This window comes from Lipophrys pholis (assembly GCF_963383615.2).
Source record: "Lipophrys pholis genome assembly, chromosome: 6".
Classification (NCBI taxonomy): domain Eukaryota; kingdom Metazoa; phylum Chordata; class Actinopteri; order Blenniiformes; family Blenniidae; genus Lipophrys; species Lipophrys pholis.
In genome coordinates, this window is record NC_137629.1 from 20,397,851 (window position 1) to 20,424,189 (window position 26,339).

At 43.0% G+C, this 26,339-nt stretch overlaps 1 protein-coding gene across 1 annotated transcript in view; it reads right to left on the bottom strand.

Annotated features, from left to right (window-relative positions):
• The window catches only part of gria1a (glutamate receptor, ionotropic, AMPA 1a), a gene marked incomplete at its 3' end in the record, with an annotated part of 76,981 nt that extends 51,084 nt beyond the window's left edge, over positions 1 to 25,897 (bottom strand). Inside the window, exons 1-4 of the mRNA XM_080466170.1 lie at positions 25,613 to 25,897; positions 25,345 to 25,479; positions 7,179 to 7,418; positions 1,679 to 1,863 (exon numbers count right to left, since the gene is read on the bottom strand). Coding sequence (XP_080322296.1) covers positions 1,679 to 1,863; positions 7,179 to 7,418; positions 25,345 to 25,479; positions 25,613 to 25,700 — 648 coding nt within the window. The 5' untranslated portion in view covers positions 25,701 to 25,897. The remainder of the gene's footprint in view (positions 1 to 1,678; positions 1,864 to 7,178; positions 7,419 to 25,344; positions 25,480 to 25,612) is intronic.
• Positions 25,898 to 26,339: the final 442 nt, after the last annotated feature.

Genomic DNA, 26,339 nt, shown 5'->3' on the forward strand with positions numbered 1-26,339 from the left:
AAATCCAGAGTTTGACAGGCCTAGTTACGCTTCCTGAGCTACGATTGGACGATCTCTGTTTCGTAGAGGTGGGGGATGGCTGCCGAATAGTCAATTGTGACGCCAGGATCCTTTTTCTTGCGGCAGCGCAGAGGTGAGTAACTGATGATCCTATCACGGATGAACTGCCAGCTCCAAATGCCAATGGTGTGTTATTTATCTTTCCTGTCCTTGATGCTCGAGGAAACTAAACACCGAGGACCAACAAGCAATCCCCACTTTCCATTTATAGCTCTACTTTGTTCCTTTGATGAAAAGGTGTGCAGCCTTGTCCTCAAGTGTTGCGCTTCAACATGATATTTTATAGCTTTTTTCTGAGGAAGTTTCCTCAAACTTCAGCTAAAGGAGCACTAAGTAGCTGTACAGTGTGTTTTATTGCCTGAACAACACAATATGGTTGCAAGCCTTCATGATTATGGAAGAATATTACTATATACATGAATATTCACCAGATGATTCAAATGGCTGGTTGTAAAAACAATAAAGATAAGGTTAGGTGGGCGGGGGTTGATTATACAACTCGACTTTAATCTGAATACAAAACAGCTTCAATGGTTTTTACTTCACAGGAGCAGATATTTCAAGTCACTCACCCATAAGCACTTGTAAATACAGGGCCCTGCTGTTGCCCTGCAGCCCCGCAAAGAACAAAAGTCACCACTTTCCAATGTTTTTTCTTTTTCTTTAAACAGAATGAAACAATTCCGTCTCTGTAATCTGCCATTCAATTTCATGTGACTCCAATTCAGACAATTAGGTGGCGACTTCCCAGATTGTCAGCTGTGATAACAAATGGCTGATGTGTAAACGTTAGGGTGGGTTAAGAAAAATCGAAGTGGACCATATGGACATGGTGGCATAATAAATGGCTATTATCTCTGAGGCGCTGCCAGTGGTTGGCAGGCTGGTGACGGACACTCTTTGGTCAGTCTTTGTGTGTGTTGACTTAATGTCATGTTTTTTTTTTTTTGTCATTTGTCCATCTGGACGCCTGTATATGTGTGTATGAAGTAGAAGCATCAATCAAGATTCTGATTGTTATATTTTAATTAATTACCTGTATATTCCAGCTTATATCAAGTGACGATTGCAAATGTGCTGAAGTATAATGCAGTTTTAATGAGGTTTCAGTATTTTATTAGGAAAATATTACTTTTATGACCACTTGCAAATATGATGTACCCTTTTTTTGCTGTTCCATACAATAAACAGTGATACACAATATATTCTGAAAACAGAAATATCTTCTGTAACCGTTTAAGCTTCAACAGCAGTTTGATCGCCCACATGGGAGAACTGTCACTTACGAAGCCTTAAAAAGCCTTAGCTGCTGGTTCACCTATTTTTTATTATCCCACTTTTGATAGATACTGACCACTGCAGACCGGGAACACTTCACAGGAGCAGCAGTCTTGAAGGCGCTCTGATCCAATCACTAACCATCCCCATTTATCTTTCATCATGCTCACTCAAATCCTAATGCATGCAGATTTTTTATGCTTCTCGCACATCATCAAAATGTTCATTTTCTTCTTTCCCATCCACTATCAAGTTTCATTATAAAGCGATAATCCATGTTTGTGATGTAATGGCTGACTGAATTAGTCTCTCTCTCTCTCTCTCTCTTTCTCTCTCTCACCTTTTTCAGGATTCCAGTCAGCCTCTCAGTCTCACAGTCGATGATGATCTGGCCCTCCTTCCTCTTGTCCAGATCCTGGAACACCTTCAGGAAGGAGGCTTCAGTCATTGTCTCCACATTGACTGAGGTGACGAGCCAGTTCCTCTCCGCTGCTGTGTCCAGAACCTTCTGCAGCACGGACAGGCCTGGGCAAGAGAGAAGACAGCAGAAACTCAAGTTTTCCAGGAGCACTAGGAACTGATTTAACCGAAGTGATAAAATTATACAAATGCAAATTTGAGAGGCAACTGTGTGGGACTTTACAAGTGCTGAGGAAAGACGATGCATAACTGGCTGATATCAGTTTAATGAAAGGAATCCAAGAGTGTCTACATCTTTATTACATAGTAGAAGACATAAGTGATGTGCAGGTTAATCTTGTACTTTGTGTAGTTGCATTACAAGCAGAGAGATAAATAAAAGCAGCTTTTGAGCCAAAACAGAAGCTGTGCAGAAATCCAAACTGCTCGGAGTGAGATTATCCATCAGAATCTCCCCCTGTAGCTTCGGTGATAAAGCGTAATGAGCGGGACAGTCCATTAAGAATGCTGACACATACAGATGCACTTTTCCAGCTCCGCACACAACCTAAATAATCACCACTTCCACGCCAACAAATAATCAGCCCCGTGCATCATCACAGACGACGCAGTCGCAGACAGCCTCGTGTCCTCAGAGCACCAATTGCAGGTGGAGCCACTCAATTACGCTGTCACCGATACACTGCTGAGACACACGAGGATCACAGAGAAACAGGTTGAGCAGCCAATGAGCACGGAGTCCGAGCAAAGCCAGGAAAATATAGGCGATTAGGCAGCACATTGATCTCGAGCTCTGATTTACAATCTGGCTTACTGTTGTATGTCTTTGCAGCTGGCAGCAGACCAATCAGATTCTGCTGGAGCTGGCAGCCGCAGTCGTTTCACTGGGTAAATAAAGTAATTTCACCTACAGCAAATCGGCAGCCATTACCTGAACGAATTACAGCAATAACAAGTCTTCAAATATGGAAAATCGGTGATGTCGGTGAGTTCGCTAGTTGTCCACTAAGATGTTGAACCCACATTAGGACGAAAGCATCATGATTGTTTGCTTTTTATCAGCCAAGGCACACAACTTGGCCAATCCAGAACAGGAACAAACACCTTGTCAAAAGAATGAGCGATGCAGTGGCGGCCTCTGAAAGATAATTGCTGGGCCCTCTTAGAATGCACGCCAGCTGCTCTCTGGCAAATCACACTGCTTATTTGACACCAGGTCATTAGGAAGTACAAAGACGGATGGCGTTTCATGTCCATCTGTGACCACAACACAGTACGTAAAAATACATCAGACTACCTGAAAAATGTGGGGATGTCATAGGGATGTGAGACACAGGATGTTTGTTAAGCATGGCCCCTCTGACAGGGCCGTCTCTCTTTTCACTCTGGCCCGCAAGTGACTAATTGTGCTTCTTGGTGCCGACAGGTTTAACAGTCACTGTGAAATGGATGCTTGGTGCTGGGAACGCAGGATACAGTTCATCATGTCGTGAATGAGAGCAGTGGGTCAGCGGTCTGTGAATGAAGCAGAGTCCTGGTGGCAGAAAAAGGTTTCAGCACCATGGACAGCACCACACACAGCCTAATGGGGCATTTCAATCAGCTCTACTCTGCTCAGTTTCTAGGTTCCCACTGGGGTATAGTACGTGCGACCAAATAACTTTTCAGTACGTAGCTATGGTTCCTCAGTCGAGATGTCAGCAGACTGCAGGTCACTGATTGGTTGGGGTCTGACATCACTGGAGGACGATTGGCAGTGACTCGCACAAATCCTCCCTGTGGTTTTTAAAAACCCATCAACTGCAAATATGTGTTTTTATTATCCCAGTAAAATGGCGACATACAAATCCACCCCGTGGTCCAATGATTCAGAGGTTGGTTTCCAGAGACATTCCTGTGCTGACGACTGAATCCAGAGGAAGCTGGATGGAGTGGTACGAAACTAAAAAGCCTACAAGGAGGTCTCCGTTGTGTCGGCTGCTCATAGACAGCAGCGGACATCGAACCAATGTCAGGAAAAGCTCAAAAAGTGTTCACTTAGAGCACATGCAGCCCAATATGATCTGATTGAGGCAGGACTAGTGAAGTGACAACAACCCATAAATACATAAAAATGAGTATATTTTCGAACTTTGTACAAAATATATTATGAGCGTTGTGAAATTTCTTGAAAAAACTTCAATCCGATGTGATGTTTTTACTTAAATATCCATTTAATAAAATGGATTTCATACAGTTCATATTCACACTCTCTGCTTCAGATGTTGCACTAGAGTGTCACGTTTCCAAGGCGACTGCACATGATGGCGTGGAGAGCACCATGTTTATGTGACTGTGACTGGTGTTTCCCGAAGTACTCTGTGCCGCTGTGTGTGGAATCACAATATCGTTTTCTGTTTCAAAATGTGCAATACACACTGTAATATATATATATATATATATATATATATATATATACTGTATATATGTATATAAATATAAATATAAATGCTTTTTTAATTTTTAACCTGCAATATTGGATTAAAGCCCCATTGCATGAGGCATTTATGGCACACAGCTGATGGACTCGATGATAGTTGTGCGTTTATGATAATTACTGAACAAAAATATTGACGTGCTCTCAAACATTGTGATTTACCTTCACTGGGTTTGATCTTATGAGATAACAAAGCTCACACCAAACATGCTGGACTGCATTTCAACAAACCTAACCGAGTGAACCAAAAAGAACCCTCATCACCATCAATTCATCTTCGGCCTACTTTTGTTAAACTGGTGCTGAGCCTTGTAGCCGGGGAAAAGCCAGGGTGTCACACATTTGGCTGATAAACATTTTGATGTTTTGAGAAAGACGGCTCAGGGAGAACATGCACACTTCAAGCTGAAAGGCCTCGAGTCTGTAATCTTCTCACTGAGATGTGAAACGGATCAGAAAACTACACCAGCGTACAGCTCGATCATCAATTCATTCTTTTATTGCTTCAATATGTGTTTATTTACTACAATCTAAAAGTTTTAAATTATGGGCCAGCCCTCCTGAGTTTACAGCTGGAGGACACGTTCTGGACACAGAAAGAAATGTAGTGAAAACCTGGAGTCAGATATAAACAATGTAGCTCAGTATTAGTTCATATCATACATTTATTTTAAGTTTGCTTTCTATTTTTTATAACCATTGAGTTTGAATGGAATAACCTCGCCAGTTTTTAAATGTGTGTGATGCGACCCTATAAATCGGAGCCCGCCCTGACAGGGGCGGCTCGCAGGACTAGCCAAGGTAAAAATGGCCCTCCAAAGGCATCCTGGAAGAGAATAATATCATAATGGAATCTGGCTGTCATAAGCACCCTTTTGGCCGGAGGCGGTACGAGAAGAGACCCAGGCGCCAGGCAATCGAGAGTGGAGAAAATAACACTTTGTGGAAACCATTTCCTGAATATTGTTTATGATGGGTTTAATGGGCTATCAAATTTGTTTTCCCATTCTTGGCTTTTGAGAATAAAAACGAGAGGCACATTTATTAGGGGAATGTGTAAGAGAGCAAGGCAAATGCTAATAGAAAAAAATTACTTCACTTCAAAAGATGGATTAAAGCTCGGGAAAATAGAAATATAAACATATCTAATATAGATGCACTCGGCTATAAATTACTGCCCGTTCCTACATAATATGACAAAGAGGTACCTAATAAACGGAGCATTGAGGCGACACACATGCTACAGGCACACATGTGCGCACAAAGAGTCCTCACAACTAATATGATATTTCTTAAAAGCTTAAAATAACCCCTGAGGAAGGGTGACTGCAGCATAGTATCCAGGCAACAGAGGACTACCGATATGGATTTCACTGGCTCCATCCCACTGACTCAATCACACAGGGTGACCCAGCGCACACACACACACACACACACACACACACACACACACACACACACACACACACACACACACACACACACACACACACACACACACACACACACACACACACACACACACACACACACACACACACACACACAAACAGTTTGTAAGTAGATAATGAGGGGATCACTGCAGATTAAAAAAATAAGAGGGGCTTCTGAGCCCGCTCCAGCCACGATGCGTCAACAGGGCTCTGGACCAATGTGAAATTTGCCGCTGCTTGATACCGCAGTGACACAGACGCATCTGCTTTTTGGGGGTTTTTTTGCAGTTTTTTTTTTTTTGAAAGATGACTCAAACATACTTGTTTCTCCTACACATTCTTCTCACATTTGCATCGGCACAAAGAAGGCACAAATAAACTGCTTGTAAAATATGCATGCTTCCTGAAACACACACGGGATACGCGCACCATGGTCATGCTCCAATACCCACAACACCTGGAACAGATGGCATGGCATTATGGGAAAAAAAAGAAAAGAAAAAAGAAAAGAGTCATACCTGAAAGCAGGAAGCAGACAAGATCGCAAGTTTTTTTTTTTTTCTCTTTTCTGCTCATGCAAAAGTGTAAGTGAAATGATTAAATTCACCGTTATTGCACCTTTTCTTTCTCTCTAGCACAGTACATCACAGAATCTGCAGCACCTCGAGTTACTGCTGAGGACGACTCAATGAAAAGCTTAATCTTTGGTTCCATTGTGAGATTTATCTGCTCGTTGGTGCAGGTCAGTGTTCCCTGTCTGTGTTCCTCCATCTGTACAAAGACGGTGGTCTGAAATAAATGTTCAGATGGCTGCTCACAGTTGCACAATGGCTACGATTGACCCCACTGCTGTCGCCATGGCAATGTGAAGGCGACAAATAGTGATTGCTTTAACGACTGGGACTGGCTCCGACTGTGTACTTGTGAAGGAAAAGGAAGTGCTTTTTAAAAGACATGCTGTGGTTAAATTACAGACGCTGATCTTTGAAGATGAAGGAGGATGACTCAGCGTTTTGAATAAGTAACTGAATAATTAAATATTTCAGAGCAGTGGTTTTTAAAGTGTGGCATGTGCCTCCCATGGGGGGCGACAGAGGATTTTTAGGGGGCACAGCAGCATGAAAAATAAACTAGGAAAAAAAAAACCCAGATGGTAATATGGTTAAGCTAACTTCTGGTACGCTTGGGGCAGAATGCATTGAAATCAGAGGAAGCATAATGGTGACTACTTGAAGTTTTGACTCCTATTGAAGTTGGTTCCTTCACATGTGCATAGATGCATTAGCCAAGCTATTCTCAAGTAGCTCAAGGGCTTACAGTTGAGAAAAATGCTAATCTAAGACTTTCAGCTCAGAAAATGGTGAGGAAATCAAAGTCGACTCAACTACACAACCTCGTTGAGAATTTACTTCCCCTCCTCTTTATCGAAAACCTCTGTTTTGGACATATTCAACTGGTCATTTGATATCAATGCTGCAGAGAGTCCCAGAGTGAATGACGGCGGTTTTTACCTGAGTCAGAACTGTACATGTAGACGAACTTGGTCCACCCGTAGTGCTCGATGACGCCCACCAGCGCGTCCTGCAGCTCCGGCCTCAGCTGGATGACAAACTGGTTGGCGGTCTCGATGGGGAAGGACGGTGTGACGAAGCAGACGTGCAGCGCCCCACAAAAGGACATGAGCATGTTGACGGTCTTCCTGTCATACAGGCCGATGATGGCGTACACTCCTTTAGAGAACTGAGAGCAAACTGCAGGAGATCAAAGAGAAAAGATAACAAAAGAAAGCATTATTAGATGTGAGGGAAAGTACCACTGGAAATGCGAAACGTGATGGATTACTGGCGCGGATTTCAAAGTCAATTAAAAGTCTGTGCAACATTCAATCAAATGTTGATCTGGTTATCGCCACTGTCTTGTCCTTTTGCTTTTGAATTCATAATAGTTATGCCTTCATCAATGTCTTACAGACACAGATTCCCTCTGGTAGGGAAGTCAAATATATTAAATGAGCCGTCCAATCATGAGTAAAATAATTGTTTCTATAGCTGACGTGCAGATTCACGCAGATCCCCAGACTTCCATTATAGCAATGAGAGTAGCCAGAAAATTGAAAGGAAATTGTCAGATTAATCTTTAACTGGAAAGTCTTTAGCTTCAATGGAGCGGGGGCGGAGCTAGAGGTACTAGGGGCCCAGGCGAAGGGTGCGGGGAGGACGAGTAAGGCCCTAAGTTCTATAGTGCTCTGCAGAATCAAAATGTGTGTGATTCAAGAAGTGTTATCTTGACTTTTGTGGTTGGCCCGAATGTACAAATGTGCAAAACATGAAATACAATTGAATTGTTAACTTGCAAAAACAGATGGTTCAGTGTAGAAAAGAATCACCAGAACTGCATCCAAATGCTTCAATCTAAATAATGAGCCAACGTGCAGCAGATCATGAACTGAACTCGACCAAAATAAATAGATTTGGAACAATGAAAGAAAAAAAAATATCAATATATATATATATATATATATATATATATATATATATATATATATATATATAAAAAGTTCAACCTTTGTAGGTCATGAAAACCCGTGTCTGAAATGTCATAGCTTACTTAGCTTACTTCATTCAACCCCAGAATTGCCACGTTATTGTCACACAATCAAATTAATGAGTTAACAGTTAAAAATTAAGAAGAAAACAACAAGATGAAGAAAAGACAATGTCAGTCAGAAACTATTACACAACTGTTACTCAATGTTAAACTTATGCAACTTTTTAAAACTGTATGCCGTTTAGACTTAGTTTCACATTTTTCTCCATCTTGTTGCAAAAGAACCATCGTACAATGTTCACATTAGTTCAAGAAAAAAAGTTTCTGTATGATACATAAACGTTAATGACTTCTTGGGTGAATACTTTATTATCACAGTTGTTTTAACTTCCACCAAATCTCCAAACTTGAATGTCTGTGACAATAGTCTATTGCAAAGATCCAGATATCTTGTGAATGGAGTTCAAGTTCACCTGAAATCACCTCAACGTGCACAGATGTATCAAAAATAAACTATTTGTGGTGTTAAAAATGGGGAAAAGCCATCAGCTCTGTCTCTGTGGCTTGTTAATGTAAAAGCTGGCCTGGCTGGTCCATCTGTACACCAGCAGCCTGTGTCTCTTGCCTTTAGTGAGGGGTGTTGAAGGCAGATTAGGCAAAGAGAGGTTAATCAATGCGTCCCTTGGGGCTCCATTTTACCGGCAGCAGAACGTGACTTCCATCTCTCATTTGACTTTTTTTTTTATCCTCAGTTTCTCCATTCTTCCTTGTCTTATTGTCTATACGTCACTCCAAACGTCCTATAATATCTTAAAATATTCAGCTCGTGTGTGGAGTTTTCTCTTTTGATGGTATATCCTCTGCGCACTCTCCGCTGAGAGTGCTATCTTTGCACTCGCAGGTCCGGCCTGGGCTATTTTCTGCTGTGGCGATGGGTGGGCCTTACTTATCTCAGTATTTACCAAACAGATTGAAGTCGCTGTCTGTCCCCACACCAGGGCCAGCTTGCCGCTAGGCGCTGAGGAAAAGACAGAGAGAGGATGGCCTGTACCCAAAATGCCTAACCTGTCACAGACCTGCACCCTCCGGGCAGGCACGTGCGTGTGACGGAGATAGAGGGGTGAGTGAGAAACTGAGAGTGAGAGGAAGAAGAAAAAAAACAACTGCGGTATCACATAAAAATACAATAAAAAATACACACACACGGACACACATATGCAGCCTCTAGTGCTCCAAATGCCTGGTGACTCACCCTACTTAAAGCAAGCCCTGAAATAGACATTTTGCGCCTCGCCACACTGACTCAGTAACAGAACTATCTTTCCTTCATGGTCTGCACACGCTCTTGCTAGTAAATGGACACTCTCTCAGCCACCGGTTTCCACTTGCACGCATTATATATCTCCACCTCACAATTTTCTAGGACCCATTTCAGCTGCGTTCGCCCCTCCATGCTCTGCCTGGATAAAAGGTAATGAGAGCTTGTTTGACTTTTTGTGCAGTGTCCTGCTCTACCCTGTAGCCAGTTACCGTGTTTCACTGAATATGAGTCACTTCTCATATCTACAATATGACTATCTGACCATTAATAATAATTTTGAAAAAAAGACCACTAGCGGTCATGTAGCACAGAAACTGGCGTCAACGTTAGGTCAGCATTGGGTCTCAACAGTTTTGCGCGCTTCTCCAAAAGTGTATAAATAAAAACAGGTGAGATAGTTCTATGTTAATACAAAGACATACAGTCCAACTGTGTAACTACCACATGTCAGCAATTACATTGTCTGTAGATCCCAAAGTCCATTACCATTTAATCTTTTCATTAGAATCACCTGCCGGATGGACATGGTCAGCAACAATACTCTGGCAAACATGATGCTTAAATGACACAAAGGGTCCCAAAAGAAAAAATATATATTTCTCACACCATTACACCATCAGCAGCAGCCTGAACCAGATTTTTCATAATATTTATGCCAGATTCCCTTATTGGACAAGGAAATGTTTTTCCTGTGTTCCTTTTTCCATTTTATTCCCCTTCAAATTTCATGAGTTTTTGTGAGCTCAGTTTTCTCTTTTTGGCTGATAGAAATGATACCCGCTGTGATCTTTTGCTTTAAAGTTCCACACGTTCACTTGTTGTACAGTCAGATATGGTCTTCTACATACCCTGGTTCAGCTCAACCTGTCTGTCCATTCTCCTCTGACCAACCATATTCAAGGTCGTGCGTGTGCAGTTTCAGCAACAACCAATATGCTTGCCACCAATAGCCATTAAAAGTCAGCTAAATCCCTTTTTGTCCCAATTCTCATGCACAGTTTCAACTTCTCCAGCTTTACCGTGTCTACTTGTGTCAACACATTGTAGTGCTGCCATGTGCTTGACTATTGAGCTAATTGTGTTAACAAGTATCTAAAAAAGTGCAGGATGAGTGTGTTTTTAGATATATTAGAAAGTCCAGTATTTAACAAAAACAATACTTTTTGCATGAGTCAAATACGTGTGTGGTGTTGGCTGCAGAGCCTCCGCAAATCCAGCTATATGCTTACTCACACCCTCAGCTGGACCCGTGTTGACTAAGCTGTCTTTAACTGCAGCTCCAGTAAATAAAACGGTAATCCACTTGTCCATACTTAACATATCATTCACTTCAATAACAATAGCATGGAAATACAGGGCTAAGATGAGCAGTAGTGCCATATGGTAAGGCTAATATGATGATATTCAACCTGTCAAAGACTCTCCTTGAAGTATGCCTTAATCTGTGCTATGTAGTAATTGGGAAAAAAAAGGAAATATGGTTTTGTTATTGTGGTTTCACAATCGTCCGTGGTCAATATATTCAGAGGGAGTGTTTGCACTTCCGTGAATTGTCGTAAGCTTGTAGACTTGGCGCCTTGGGTACAGACCTCCCGCCCAGAGCTGGCACAACAAACGTGCTCGTTTAATTTCACACGAGCATGACACAGGACATCAGTGTAACTCGTCTGACTGGGTTAAGATAGCAGGACGTGGACTAGCGGCTTGTTAGCGCTGCTCTACGCGTGCACTGACACTGGAAGCAGGGCTGAGAGACCTAAAGTGGTCTTGAAGACCCTGGCAACACCTGTCCACCCTGGCACTATGCAATCTCCTCACCACGGTTACAGCTGCCATGGCGGCAGGACTGAAGTTGCCTGGGCAACCGTCTGTTTCCCTGGCAGGGATTACAGGCGCTCAGAGCTGCTAAAGGACTTCTGGAAGATGAAGAGGGAAACTGTGAGTGTTTGGACATTTTGTCACAATTAGGTCTCCCCTCAAGGAATTAGCAAATTTGCGAAACTGACTTGTGAAATCCTTCAATAATTTCTGAAAATGAAGGAAGATTTGAGGCACAGTTCCACAGCATGGACATACATATATATTTATGGTTAGATTCAGGGAGCTTATTATAGTGTATGAGAGAAGAAATAGTAGTGTAGTGACTTAAAAGCTATATTGCATGCTTTTTGTTCTCTCCCTTTGTACAGTGGTGCTAAAAGGACAAAAAACATCTTACTAACTAAATGAGCCCTCTTTCATGCCCACATAATCAAGGGTTTCACAGGGAGCTGGAGTCAATGCAAGCTGATGAAGAGCAATAGGAAAGACACTCTGGACAGGGGCAAACGCAGAGAGACAGATATATGCATACTACTAAAAGACTATTTCGCCACCACTGAACCTAAATTGCAAGTATTTGGATTTCAGGAGGCCGTAAGATCATGTGGAGAAAACCCAGGTATGCATAGGGACAACATGCAAACTCCACCCAGAAAGACAGAATTATCAGTGGTTGGGGTATTGACAATTTTAAATTTAGTAAAAAAAAAAAAAATTCTCCAAAAGAAATGGTGGAACGATATCTAGAATGGAACGTTTCACCTCTTCTCAACTTTTCCTATGAATGAACAACAAGTTGATTTGCATTTTATGTGGCCAAAGTGTTTTGGGCCTCAGGAGAAGAGATGGGGAGAATAACAGAGAGAGAGAGAGAGAGAGAGAGAGAGAGAGAGAGAGAGAGAGAGAGAGAGAGAAATCCTCTTAAATCCTAGAGGGACTGATACTCACACAACAGGAGGAGCTGTCAGAAACAACTCACGCAACTCACGTCTTCCCTGTTCTCCGTTTCCTGTGCCCCGCAGCTGTTCCTCTGCTTAGCATGAGCCAAATATCAAATGACAGACGTGTCTGTGCCGGCTGCACAAAGAGGGCATGTTTGTGACAGTTGCTCCTGCATCTGAAGTTGCGGATGATGGGAGGGCTGCGAGGCGGGGTGCTGGGCGAACGCCGCATCCCTCATGCCAGTCATGAATGTTTAAGTTTGGAATTTGGGTTTGACTTGACAACTAAATAAAATACTACGTTAAACACTCCGCCCTTTTTTTTTTTTTTTTAAAGCATCAAACAGCATTTTTAAAGTCTTTGATGGATGAAAAAAACGTTTTAATATTTGAAAAATGTTTGGGGAATTAAATAAAACAAAATATTTTATCAACTTGTGTTCAGCGGGGAAGTTCCTAATATCAAAGGGAGTCCATTTACCTGAATATATAATGTGTTTTGATCATTTTTGCCAGATACAGTCACAAATAGGTGTTTGAGTCCAAGATGTCAAGGTGCCCTTGTGCATTGTACCTGCCTCCCAGCTGCTCTGTGTGAGCTGTTCATTCACCTGTGTGCTGGGCGGCAGTATTACAGAGCAGATTCTTTGTGTGTGTGGAGCTTTTTTCCTTCGAGAGCTGCGCTTTGCTTGCCATGACCCCCCCCCCCAACCCACCCCAACCCACCCCTACCTCCCCTCCCTCCACCAAAAAAAATGAAATCAAAAAAATCGATGGCGCTGAATTGAATCGAGACCACTCACGGGTGTATTTTTAGGGGGCTCATGCAACCGCGTTTCGCAAAAGTCAATACAAGGAAGGTCTTTCAGCACGTGGTGCTTCAAAGCAGAATCTTCAACATGGACTCCGGATGTGTTTAATGTGACCGTGTGCAAACCACAAACCACAATCAAACATCTTTATATTCTATCCCTCCACAATACGCCCACACACATATACACACACGCACAGAAAGAGTGCTAGTTTCCTACTATTTTTCTCTCCTGGGACTTTCATGTTATTATACCGTGCAACATTAAGGTCAGCAGCAGCAGCAGCAGCAGCAGCAGCAGGAAGCTGAGGGTGCGTGCTGATTGGAGGGTCCTTATTCAGTCATCAAAAATACATTTTTTTCTTTGATCGGTCTGATATGCCAAGTGATTTCATTGAATAGGACACTCGATTAAGTTGTTTGTTTTATCCACCAATCTCTAGGACACATTTCTATCTTTTGTACGTTATTGATCGTTAAACTCTACGGAAATCTTCTTCCCAGTGGTTATAAAAAGAACTCATGTCTTTTTTTTCCCTCTGTGCATTGCAGGACAAAGACTGTGAACAGTCAGCTGCTAAATCCAGCGCAGCTTTCCTGCACCTCAGAGTAACATGGGTTAGATTGATTCCCGGAGTCGCATCCCTGTTTCATAAACTGAGCTTCAATCCTCCAGCAACACGCAGGTTTATACAGCCCGACCAATGTCACCTTTACACCACAAGGCCACGGCTCTGCGACTAATGCCTGAGGAGGTCGGATCTGTTTTCTCTTAGTCGATAAAAAAATAATAAAAAAAAAAAAATAAATTCCTCCAGGTGTAGAAACCAAGTGTCACATTAAAGCAAAGCGTTCATTTTCAGCGCCATCAGTATTTTTCTTCCACAAATTATTCAATGAATTGTGTAGTCAATATAAAGTCAAATATTTTTTAAAAGAGGCTTTGCATGCTCTTGCACAGCTCAGCGTGACAACGCCAAAGGGCTTGTTTACTCTAACGACCAATCCGAACCCAGGGAAGAGATGCTTATCATCACACAGAGAAAAGCAGCTCTCGAAGTTTACAAAGGCAAGAGACGATTTTTTTTTTCCCTTTCAGAAGGAAAGACTAAATTTGTGTGTCCAGATCGAAACATTTTATCAGCTCGGCATGTGGGGGTTTGATATTAAATTGTGACACTCCTAAACTCCTGAAACCACAGCTCCTACAGATATGAGTGATCATCTCTGTGTTTTTGTGGTGCCTGCTGTTTGGCCAAACTTTAGGCGATCTTAACCAAACACCTGCACACATAATCACTCTCCCTCAAGCAGAGATTACAAAGATCGTCACAACATCAAACATTACAGCTTGTTTGCCTAAATAGTTTGTTTTCATAGAGGAATAAACATCAAATCATCATAACCGTCCATAATTAAATCGGATTGCGGAGAACATGCAAACTCTAACCAGAAAATCACTGTTGAACTCCAGATTCAAACCAGGGAACATTCTCCCAGTGAGGTGACAGTACTAACCGCTAAAGCTTTATACTTAACTTCACCTCTACTGTGTCATAACAGAACTTTTTCCTTTGTTACATTGTTAATTCATGCATTCATCAACTTATAATGGCTGTGAAGACATTCTGATGGATTTTGTTCTCTGAAAATCAATTGTGAGGTTTAACAGGCTTGAATCCAACAGCAACAAAGGATTTCAGGTGGAATCCAGCAAATGACTGCCAAATAAAGTCTGACTTTAATAAATGATTCTTGTGATGCTTGTGCAATACGTATTTTCAGTCTAAGGGATTAATTAATAGTCATGACATAAAGCACCAAGGCATCATCTACTTTTATTTTTTATGGCATGCGCTCTAAAATGGGCAAAAGACACATCCCATAAATATTAGGAGAAAGAAAGATGTTCATTCTGGCTTATATAGCTTTTACATTGCTGGTAAAGATGGATGATGGAAGAACATTTTAGCGTTTCATGCAATAATTCTGAATAGTCTTTCTTAAAGATGAAAAGGATGACAGTATATTGGCCATTTTAGTTACATCAGGACGTGATATATGACACCTCGGCAGGGGTGAGGGGGTCACTCAATCTGCCACAGAACATTGAGAGGGGACACAAACACATCTGACACCAGACACTGGAAGACACACACAGCTATCCTCCACTCAGCCACCCATGGCTAATAACTGCCAGATAATGTGTGTAATAAAAACAGAGAGCATGTTGTGGTCCCCCTGGTCCCATCCATCTTCTTGAGAGCTAATCAGCTATGTTAATGAAAGGCCGGGCAAAAGAAGTCGATAACCGATCCACTAACCCACACACACACTAATGCAAAGCATTCAGCTTCCATTCTAACGGGGTTCGCACGCTGGAAAACACCCACCTCAGCAGCCCTCTCAATTTAAAAAAAATAAAAATAAAAATAAAAATGTCACAGTGTTTTTGACAGGAGAGCGTCTCGCACACACGGCTTGTGCTTGAGAAGAATCCCTCAGGTGATGGGTGGGGGTGGCCCACTCCGTGAGCCCTCCAACACAGCATGACTCACACAGCGCAATCAATCTCCTTCTGTGCAGAGGACAGGGGACCCAGGGGACCGAAACACAGCACCAAACCAGGATCTGCATGAAGGTCTCCAGACATGACTGAGTAGGAGGGAGCTTTTTTTATTTTTTGGGGGTTCTTTCTCTCTCTCTTTGGGATCTCCGGTGGAACATTTCAGAGCAAATCTGCCCTAGAGAGCATGATACAAATCCACTGTTAATATGTCAATGTACTGAAATAAAAAGAAAGAGCACTTTATTTGTGTGTATAACAATTCAGATGTATTTTTGAGGTGTTTAGGAGTTTTGGTTCAGTGAATTGCAATCTCTCCTGAGTACCCATAGGCCCCATGGAGTGTTTCACTCCAGAGAGGTGAGCTCGCTGCTCCCTGGTATAAACTGCTTCAGCTCCCCGAGCTAAAGTGAGATTTACTGCCTGCGCAGGAGCAATAAAAAGCTGTTTATGTCACTTCTGTTTCCAGTGTGTGTGGCAGAAAGAGGAAAATGGAGGGAAAACTGACAGAAGAGAAAATATAACATGGTGAGGTAAAGACAGAAAGGGGGAAATGATAAAGCAGTGATCAGAGCAGCTGACCAAACCAAAACAGCACTCAGAATTGTCACATGGGGGATTGTTGGGAGGCTCATGAGGGATTACATTAGTTGAAAAAAGAGGTTAATAGAGGTTAATAAGAGGCAGCCAGAAAGCAGGAGTCGTGAAGACGTAGGTGACGGCAGACGGAAGGCGAAGAAACAGAATGGTTTGTGCCTGTGAGAGGAGATGATGGGGAGGAAGCTGCGAACAAAGAGAGCAGATGCCAGCCTAGCAGTGGGAAACAGGGACCACACGGTGAAATCTAGATCTCTCCCTATTTCCTCTAAGTAATAAAACAATGGCACCGCATTGCCTCATTAAATGGGTAATCGAGGATGTGAGAGCACTCCCCTCCCCACTCCCTTCTGAACATCTCTCTCTTTTCATGTGTCTCCCTCTCGAGCCCTCTCCCGCGAGGCCATTGTCTCCACCTCCAAACTGTTTCTCATCACGTTTCCAATCTGGTTTGCTGCGGAGCCCCGCCGCCTGCTGAATAACTACTTACCTGGGCAATGGGTCAGAAACACAGCCCAGACCAGCCACTGTCAGGGGGCACGGAAACTCCAATTATCTCCTTAAAAATCAGCCCATCGCAATTATCTCCCCCATCTGTGAATCAACGTGGGCAGGTGCAGAGGGACGGTCCCGCTCATGCACGTTTCATTTCTCCCTGACAGACAAAGTGATGGAGGTGGTGTGACACAACCGGCATCTTCATTCATTACAAACCTCCGCGTAAATCAACTGTTGTGTTCGGCAAATTTCAGCCGAGCTGCTGGGAAATAAAAGCAATCTTTGAGGATTTGACAGGAATTTGTGAGTGCTGCCGGCAATGCAACACTGATCTTCTCATTTGTTTTACTTGATGAGCTGCAAAATCATTGGAGAAACTGCTCATTATCAGGCACAGGAGTTTGGAAAATCGATTTATTTTTTAACCTTTTGGAAATAAAGAGTCATAAGTCCCTACCACCAAGTGAAATTAATAGAGTTGTCCATGCAGATTAATACATATGGTAAAGATCGAAAGATATCGTGTGTAACCTTTGCTGATAAAACTGTATTAACACAAATAGGGTGTTTAAAAGCCTTTAAAAATCTGAATCTGACTAAAGTGTAAATACACCAAGGAAATATAGTCACCTTTCTTAAAAAGTATTAATATTTCTGCATTGTAGTCCCTTGTTATAACATTTATATGTACACTTTTGTAACTTAAGTTGTTTTTATTCAAAGAAGAAAATGGCTGAGTAATTTACAGTACTTATTCCTCACAGGTTTAAAGAAACTACTATTTCTTCTACCTGCTACTGTAATGCAACTAACAGCTGTATAAGTCCTACTTGCAGCTGCAACAGGACAATCAGGTTCGAGCTGAAATGCATGTTAATGAAGCATTACAGTCAAACAAACAATGCTCTAGGAATAAAGTATTGATTTCCTTTGATGTCAGTGACATGGTCTGCAGTTATCAATACTTTCAATAATTTCTTCTTGTTGCATGGCCAGTGATTGGAGAATTTCTTGATTAATTAACATTCATGCTTATCCTTGCTCTTTGACATATGGAGATGTATGTCTATCCAGTTCGGGATTGAGAGAGGTAGTGCAGATACTGTATAAGCACCAACAACTATAAACAAAAGGACTCCAGGCAGGTAAGGGTTACATTAGATGGGTCCTACAAACCTCAGGGCTCTAGTAGTGCCTCAGTGTATGAAGAAGGGGGTGTGACACTGGGAATGAATCCAACCATTATATATCAAAGTGAAGCCGAGTACAAACAATCCATGTACATGTGTAATCTCATGAGAAAATTGAAATGCCTCTGGGGGTCTTGCAAGTACAAAAGCTAAAGTAAAAGGAAATACAGTGACGTAGCAGATACAGTGAACCTCTGGGTTTATAGATATCCATATTGCAGGATGCAATATAGATATCAAATGTTGATATGCTAACAGTACTTGCTATTATTTTATTTTCTGATATACTAGAGAACCACAAACTATGGCAACTGCAACCAAAAGTGCAACTTGTGGAAAACAGCACCTGGAGTTGTGTTTAAAAGATCTTTATATTGACCTTTTTTTCATACACTTTGCTCTATGTTATGCTCACCCCAATTTAAATCCGATTATAGGATGCAGTATTTCCAGCTCAGTGATGTGTGAGATGTTAATCCAGTTGCAGGTGACAGAAGCAACAGAACAAACTCTACAGCCAAATCTGTCACGGTAGATAAATTCGACATACCCCATTGTTTTACTGTGCACTTGTAATCCCAATCTATTTTCATTTTTTTTTTTGGTTCTCGTTTGTTTGGTTTGCTTTTTTCCAACTTAACGCAACTGTTGCCGGTCTGGCGTCACACCAACTCAGTCATTTAGCAGCGTGAGCATCTGCGCGCCCGTGCCGCGGTGACAACAGTAGTCTTGTGCTGTCAGCGTAAGAGCGGTTGCTCTATGTCACACTGTTTAATGTGCTTGTTGGCTTTGTTCCTCATTAAAGTACAGAGGAGCTCCTGAGATGTATTGTGTGACAAAAGAGGGACTTCGCTCATGTCTTTGCTGCAAAAACATGACAGCTGCCATCATCAGGCGCTCATCCCCTCCACCTCGCAGCACCAATCGCGGTCCTCAACACATTGTTTTCTAATTGACGGCCCCGCACGTCTCGGCTCAGACCTCCACGTCCCAGCTGCCGCCGCCTCCAGAGACGACAGATTTGTTTTAAATACTTGGTGAGCCTTCATGAATACAGAGGAATGGAAACGGGCTCAGAGAGACAACGAGGAGCGCAAACAGAAAGCGAGCGGACGCAGTGTGTTTTGGACTCAGTTCAATGAGATGTGTGATCAAGGCTACTTTGCTGCCTTCAGAGCCGAATTCCCAAATCTCGAGGCGCTGGATGGCCATCGGAGTTGCAGTTGTGCTGTGAATGATTTTCAGAAAATGGTCCTCTCAGAGTGCCGAGATTTAGCGGCAGGTACATTATTACATCTTTACAGCCATCATTATTTTATCCTTCTTTTATACAGCAACACAAACACACAGAGAAAACAATCTCTGCTTCTTTTTCTGTGCTGCACTCGATCACGGCGCTATTCAGGGAGCAGTTTGGCTGATCTACATTGATTGCTACGGGCCATTCCCTATCCCCTTTGCTCCAGAGCAAAAAAGAAAACTCCAAGCGTCCTCATTCATCAAACCAGCACCTGCCAGACTCCTGCCCAAGAGAACTACAGTCAGTTTCCTTTTCCTTCTCTTGCTGCCTGTTTTCTTTGTTTTCTCTTGTCACGTCCCAAACGGACAGGTGGGAGCAGCCAGCCACGGTTTCTCTGCCGTTTTTTGCTACCGTATTGGACACTGGGTAATCCCTCTGAACATGCATACACAGTGGAAGTCAATCACCCCGGCTCTACCTCAGTGACTGACACACTGGCTGCTACACAACGAAATACAACACCCCAGAGCCTCACTGACACTCGTCGCCAGTCCTGAAAATGCAGCTTAACACCCTACTCCCACTTAATGCTTTCACCAGAACGGAGACGCTCCGTTCTGGGTTGTTGTTCGCCTCTGGAGGTGGAAGAGAGTGGAGCAAAACGGGGGTGTATAGAAAGATGAGAAAAAAAAAAAAAAAAAAAAAAAAGGAGGGTTCTGGGAGACAAACACTTTCTTTTTTAGCTTCTGCAGACAAACCGTGTTGGTGGAAAAAAAAAGCTGACTCTTTTAAGCATTACAGTGCTTAAAAGAGTCGGTTCAATTCTCTTTTTTCTGCTGGGTTATTATTACATATTTATGCTTATAACTCCATGGAGTGATAGCTTTGGATGTGCTGCATTGAATAATACATTAAATGCATCTGCTTAAGCTCTGTCTCTTGTTCGCTATTGTGCGCTTGTGCAAGTCTGTGACCACGGAAAATTTCACAGAGCAGTCTCACATGCTCGCACACATTTCTATTCAGCAGGCGGACCATGATATTACACTGATGAGGGGGAAACTCGAACCATGTAAATGTCACAGCTGAAACACAACATGTTGACAGTCGCTTTCTAATGAAATGCACTTGTTATTTATTGCAATGGGTCACCTTGTTTTGTTTTACAATAACAAAATAATTGTGACACATTTATGATGAGATGATATAATGAAGTCCAAAGGTGAATGAAATCAGGTTGCATAGTAGTTCCAAATGTTTAGAAAGGCAAATAAAAGAAAATCACCAAAGATGACTTCCAGGTTTGAAAAATGTACAAGAAGCAAAGCTGCTAAAATGGTGTCGGACAATCTCTTTTTTGACTACCGTCTTCATATGATACATCAATGATGGGTCTCAAGCAGCTCTAGTTTACCTTCCCCAATCCTAAAAAGCTGGCAACTATTAATCTAAAATCATATTTTTCACAGCGAGGTTAACAGTAACGACATCTCAGCAGGAGCTGTAAGTACACAAGGTTCCACTTTAAATCAGGCACACTCAACAAGTAATGCCTTTTTAATTTTCCCTCGTTTTCCCTGTCACATCCATTTAGTCAGCGTGGTCTCTATGTAAAGCCACCTGCCTGCCTGATGGTGCCTGTTTCATGCTCGGTTAGACTCCTCAGTCACTTCCTCTGAAGCCCATGCTTGTGATGAATGGAACAACTCTATGTAGGAATAAATCATTTGTACATTTCCACCCTTAAATCCAGTTTCTGTCCTGACGCTTTGCAGAGTGGCTCATCTTCCAATCCCAAAGTTAGCACTTTGAGTCCTCATGTTGTCCCATCCATGTGTAGATTAAATATGTTACTGCTTGGGTGATAAATTATGACATATATGTGAAGTCTATTCCACTTTTTATCCGACCCGACATCAGCACACTTTGACCTGACTGTAAATTCTAACAGTATATTTTGCACGGAGGTCACATGTCATTCATCAATGATGAACAAACGTAGACACAGTCCACTGTGATGTTCACACACATTATTGACAGTGACCCTCGCGGCCGCTGCACTCCACTTCCACCTGGTGAATAACTTGATTTGCCACCATGCCTGGACTCGACCTCCACCTGGACAGTCTCATTGCAAAGTGGACTAACATACGTCCCATCACCAGTTATTCATATCTGCCCTCGAGTCACGCTCGGAGGGAAGCAGTCCCCTCACCCCACCCCTGCCTGCACTCTATTGATCAGCCGGTGCAGGTCTCTGTGCAGCGCTCACTTCATTGATCACCGCTGCCTCATAGATCCTCTTTCAGTCTTCTTTAAGCGACCCTCCGAGACCCGGGGAAATACCGCTACCCGCATCACGGTGACAACACCAATCGTCTTTCCCATGAACACTAATTAGTCGTAATGAAAGGTTTATTATCGCAACAGTCTGGATTGGACACAAAATCAAATGCGAGTTAGTGACCCGTAAAGCCAAACCTACGTCAAATTTTGAATTACACAATCTGAAATGTAACCTTTTCTTCGGCGACAGTCACAGCAAATTCTTTGGACAAATTATTTTTTTCTTCTTCCAAAAATAGTCAAGGCTCAGCCTAAATCTAACCACACGTAGGACATCAAAGAGAGAAGTAGATCATATAGGCATGAGCTGGCAGGCGCTTTGACATGAAGCTCGTGAATCAGGGACGTGCGCATTATAAACCAAGTCAATAGCAGATTATGGTAATGTGATATCAAACTGAGGGGGGGGGGGGCAGTGACTAATATTCCCCCATGTGAGCACAATATCCATGGCAGTTATTCTTAACAACTGGAAACACAAAAATGAACCTGTCCAGGAAGCCCTTTCCCTGAAAACAAAACAAAAAATCAGCCTGGGCTAACGGTAAATCGGATGTTTTTTGACCAGGTTTTGTCTGTCAAAGTGAAACCAAAGAGATTGATGTGCTAATTAGCCCCAGTAACTGGTCTCACATCATGCAGACACTGTTACCATCATCATTCAAAACTGGTGATGCCACAGGAAGGTAATAAAACAAATCACATTGTCACGAACGTGCATGTTTTTTCTTTTTTTTATATATCTATGCTTGGGCAGACTTGGCTCTTCTGAGAGTTTTCTCCTTCAACTTTGCCCTACTTCACCCGACAACCTCGTTCTCTCCCATATCCATCCCTACTCTTGAGGCAGGTGCCAGGGAGTGTGCATGAGCATGTTTGTGTGTGAATGTGTGGTAGGAGGATTTGATTCTGGAGGAAGTGGCTGGTCATAAGAGCCAGCTGATGAGTATCACCCTCATCCGGAGCTTCATTCATCCCCGTGCACAAGGGCCCATTCACCCCGCTGCTGCTTTTCACACTCGTGGACCCTGAGAGACCCCCGGGCACGTTCCCACACTAGCACATTTTACAGAGGTGAACTGTCACTCACTCAAGACATCCTACACATATGCCAGGAAAATGGCACCCAGATGCAGGCATGCACATGCACACACACACACACAAACACCAGCAAAATAGAATTCAAATCTAGGAATAGGCTGCTTTTCTCATCTGACTCATTATAAACAAGCCCCGGAGCCCCCTCTCTCACTCTCTCTCTTTTGTTTGGTTTTTTTTTCCACAAACAAACACATCTCTATAGCCTCCACAACCAAATACTCCTTTAGAACAAGTGACACACAGCAGGAAGAGGTGTCATTTTCATTTTTGTCATTCCCCTCTGCTCTGCATCTATGTGACACAACAGCCCACCATCATGTCCATGAACGGTAGCAATGTGCGGGAAGCATAAGGAAACACAGAAAGAAAAAAAAAAGACGTCAAATATGCACATAGAAGACTAAGATGGATGACTGGATAGAAAGAGCACACAAGAATAAATCTCTGAAAATCCTCAGAGCTGATGGTGACTAGATCTGCTTAAGCTGCTGGAAAAGCGTTATATTGGCAGTGATCCTTGATCAAACAATCATGCAGATTCAGGAAAACTTCCATATCACCATATTTGTGTTGCTGATGAGGTGTGATAAAACATCTTCACTTTGGCTTTTTGAAGCTGCTCCTCTAATTAACTTAATGAAAATATGACAAACGCTGTTAACAGACAGTACGCCACACGGCACATTAGCGATTTGAGTTCTTTAACAATCTCATGTATATGCTGCTATCGCTCCCCTGACTGCACGCCACTGTGACAAAGACATTAATGTAACACCCCCACCATCACCCCCATCACCACCACCCTCCTCCTCCCTCCTGCTGCCGTAGGCGACGCATTTGATCCACTAGAGAAATTCCTGCAAACGTGCACCAGCAGCCTGGCCCTCATATTCACATCACACCCCTGTCTGAGCAGAGGACAGTCTCATTAATGAGGGCATCTTGGGTGTGTTTACATTTCATTACACTGCTCTCCCTGGCCTAAATGACTGATTGGGTGGGGTTGGCTGATGGTAGAGGTGTCGGACGGGGGACTTTTACAGGCTTCCAAATATTGTCCAAGGCTTATGCTGTGAGACATCTCAGCATAATGATGCACCCTAAAAAAAAAAAAAAAAGTCACGCCAGGATAGGATATTCAGTTCTTGTGGACAGATAACAGCATTATGCTAAATAATCTGTCTCTGCCACTCTGACTGACAGGGCTAGACTTCCTCTTAGTGGCAGCAGTGTTGAACATTCAGTAGCAGCCAGGAGTGTCTATAAATCTGCAAGAGTGTTGTTGCAGATAATGCTTTATTCCCAATCTAATTCTAAACTCATAACTGAATCTGGTAAGAATGGCTGCGATCACGTTACAATAAAGCCCTTGAGTCACAATGTCCCTGCACTTGAGTCTTCATAAAGCTGCATCATTTCCCAACTCACTTTGTTTAGGTGACTGACTGCAAGCACAGCAGTGGGAATTAAACGAGCACCACGCTTCACAATTTCGGGAAGGTCTCGAAAGTTTAAGATGTGGCAACTTGGATGTTTGGTAATCAAATAGCTGTCACCCGGGCAGAGTCACACACCTGGCAGAGACACTTGTCAAATAGTATCTCCTGGAAGTGTGTGCCTACTTCACCACAGCGAGTGTGAGCGGGCCACGGGCAAATTCAGAGGAGTGCAGGACGGAGGGAGAAGAAGAAGAAAAAAAAAGAAGTGTCTTGAAAAAGCCTCAAGGGCGACAAATTCTTGTCAGAATACAAAGAAGGGATAAGTGCAGGGTTAACAAAGAAGAAACAATTCCGACTGACATTTCTTTTGTGGAGCTGCGACTCGGAGTGATTGTCTGGCTGGCATAATGGCTCACATTATCACCCCCAGGAGAGTGGCATCCTCACTGCATGGACCGGAGCCTTCTAAACTTCCCTTGTTGGCCGTATTTCTCACATCTTGTTCTCAGCAGCCGGTATCCTCATTTCAAATGTTGTCACTCATTATTCATTGAAGATGGCATCAGGTCTGTCCACATGTGACACAGTGACAGAGATAACAGCCGAGTCTTCGGAGGGAAGTCCTAAAAGTTGAAACATTTATTTTGTGTAAGGATGCCATTTGGAAAGGTCTGGGGGTTTAATGGTGGGTGTGGAATTGTGTGCGCGTGCTTACTAGCAAGGGAAATATAATCGGATTGTGATCCGTGGCTAATTGGAAATGCATTTAGAGTCGTTTCTCCTCTTTGTTTGCGTCGCCCCGATCTGCGCTCTGCCTCTTTTGTTTTCTGCCTCCAGATAGAGAAGGGAAGTTGCACTGGGTTTAATGGCAGGGGTTTTGAAATGCATTAAGGCTGTAAAATCTGGATGCTGTGTGACTGCTGGATTCCTACCGCTGCTGCAGAGGTTGGGTTTATTTTGTTCATCCCCGGAGCGCAAATCCAGCTGCAAATCATGCAGAGGAACGCAAGTCCTTCGCGGTCCCACGCTACAGTAAATATGATAACCTGCAAAAACATGCTCTTGCGGGGAAGGATACAATATGTGACGTTATATTCTACACATTAGCAGCCCCCTTTTTCTTTCCAAACCGTGGAGTTGCATCCGAGCGCTCTTTGCAAAGTCGATCAACAGATTGGCGGATGTGGGCGCAGACTGAAGCAGGCACAACAGGGCAAATGCCAGCGAAAAGAATTAGTTCCCACAGTGCTGATACTTACAGGCGTATGTCATGGAGAAGCTATTCCCCATTTTGACCATATCCACCTGCGGCACCAGTTTGGGGATGTCCTGGTGGTGCGAGAGGGCGAACCGAAAAACCTCATACTCGTGCGATTCGGTTGGGAACAATCCTCCTGTTGAGCAGCAAAAGAAAGAGGAGTTAATGTTGCACAGCACGGATACATCGAAACGCGCGCAGGTCAAAGTTGGATCGCATGTTTTAGCGCAGGAGACAAAGGGGTCTGGTGCGTCGTGCGCCATTCTCACCTATATTGATGTTACTTGGAAAACTTGAGCTCGAACCCAAGCACATCCCCAGTAAACTGGTGTAGAGGATGGTGAAGCTTCGCTGCATATTTCCTTTTGCATTGGCGAAGGGAACAAGAGCCGAAATCCACACATAGGTTTGTCCGTGTGTGAAGTTAAAAAATCCGATTCCCCTCCGCTCGGATCGCCTCCTGTTAGAGCAGCTCCCGCTCCGACATCGATTCAACGGCGAGACAATTATCGCAATGGCGAGAGGAGGCACCTTTCTCTCTCTTCTATCCTCTCTCTCTCTCTCTCTCTCTCTCTCTCTCTCTCTCTCTCTCTCTCTCTCTGCTGATGCTCTCTTGTCTTTGGTTGCTGCTGTATGAGACGGAGAATGACTTCAGCAATGGGTGCACTGCAAAAAAATATGCCCGTTTTTAAAAAACAAAATTAAATCCAAAACAGTCGGGTGCGAGTGACGGACGGAAACGATCCCACCCTCTTAAAACAAAACTCCTAACACCACAATGCGGCGATATGACTTTTCCTATTTTCTTGTTTTTAGAGAGTGAAAAACAGGGATTTTAATGAAATGTTTCCAAACAAGTGTCAGTGCAACAGGGCTGAATTACGCGCAATACTCGTGAGGCAAAACGCCATACCGCCTGTCAATCTCGCTCAGAAAAGACTCGTCGCACTGGAGACAAATGACAAATCCTCACCCTATTGGAGGGCGTCACTTCGG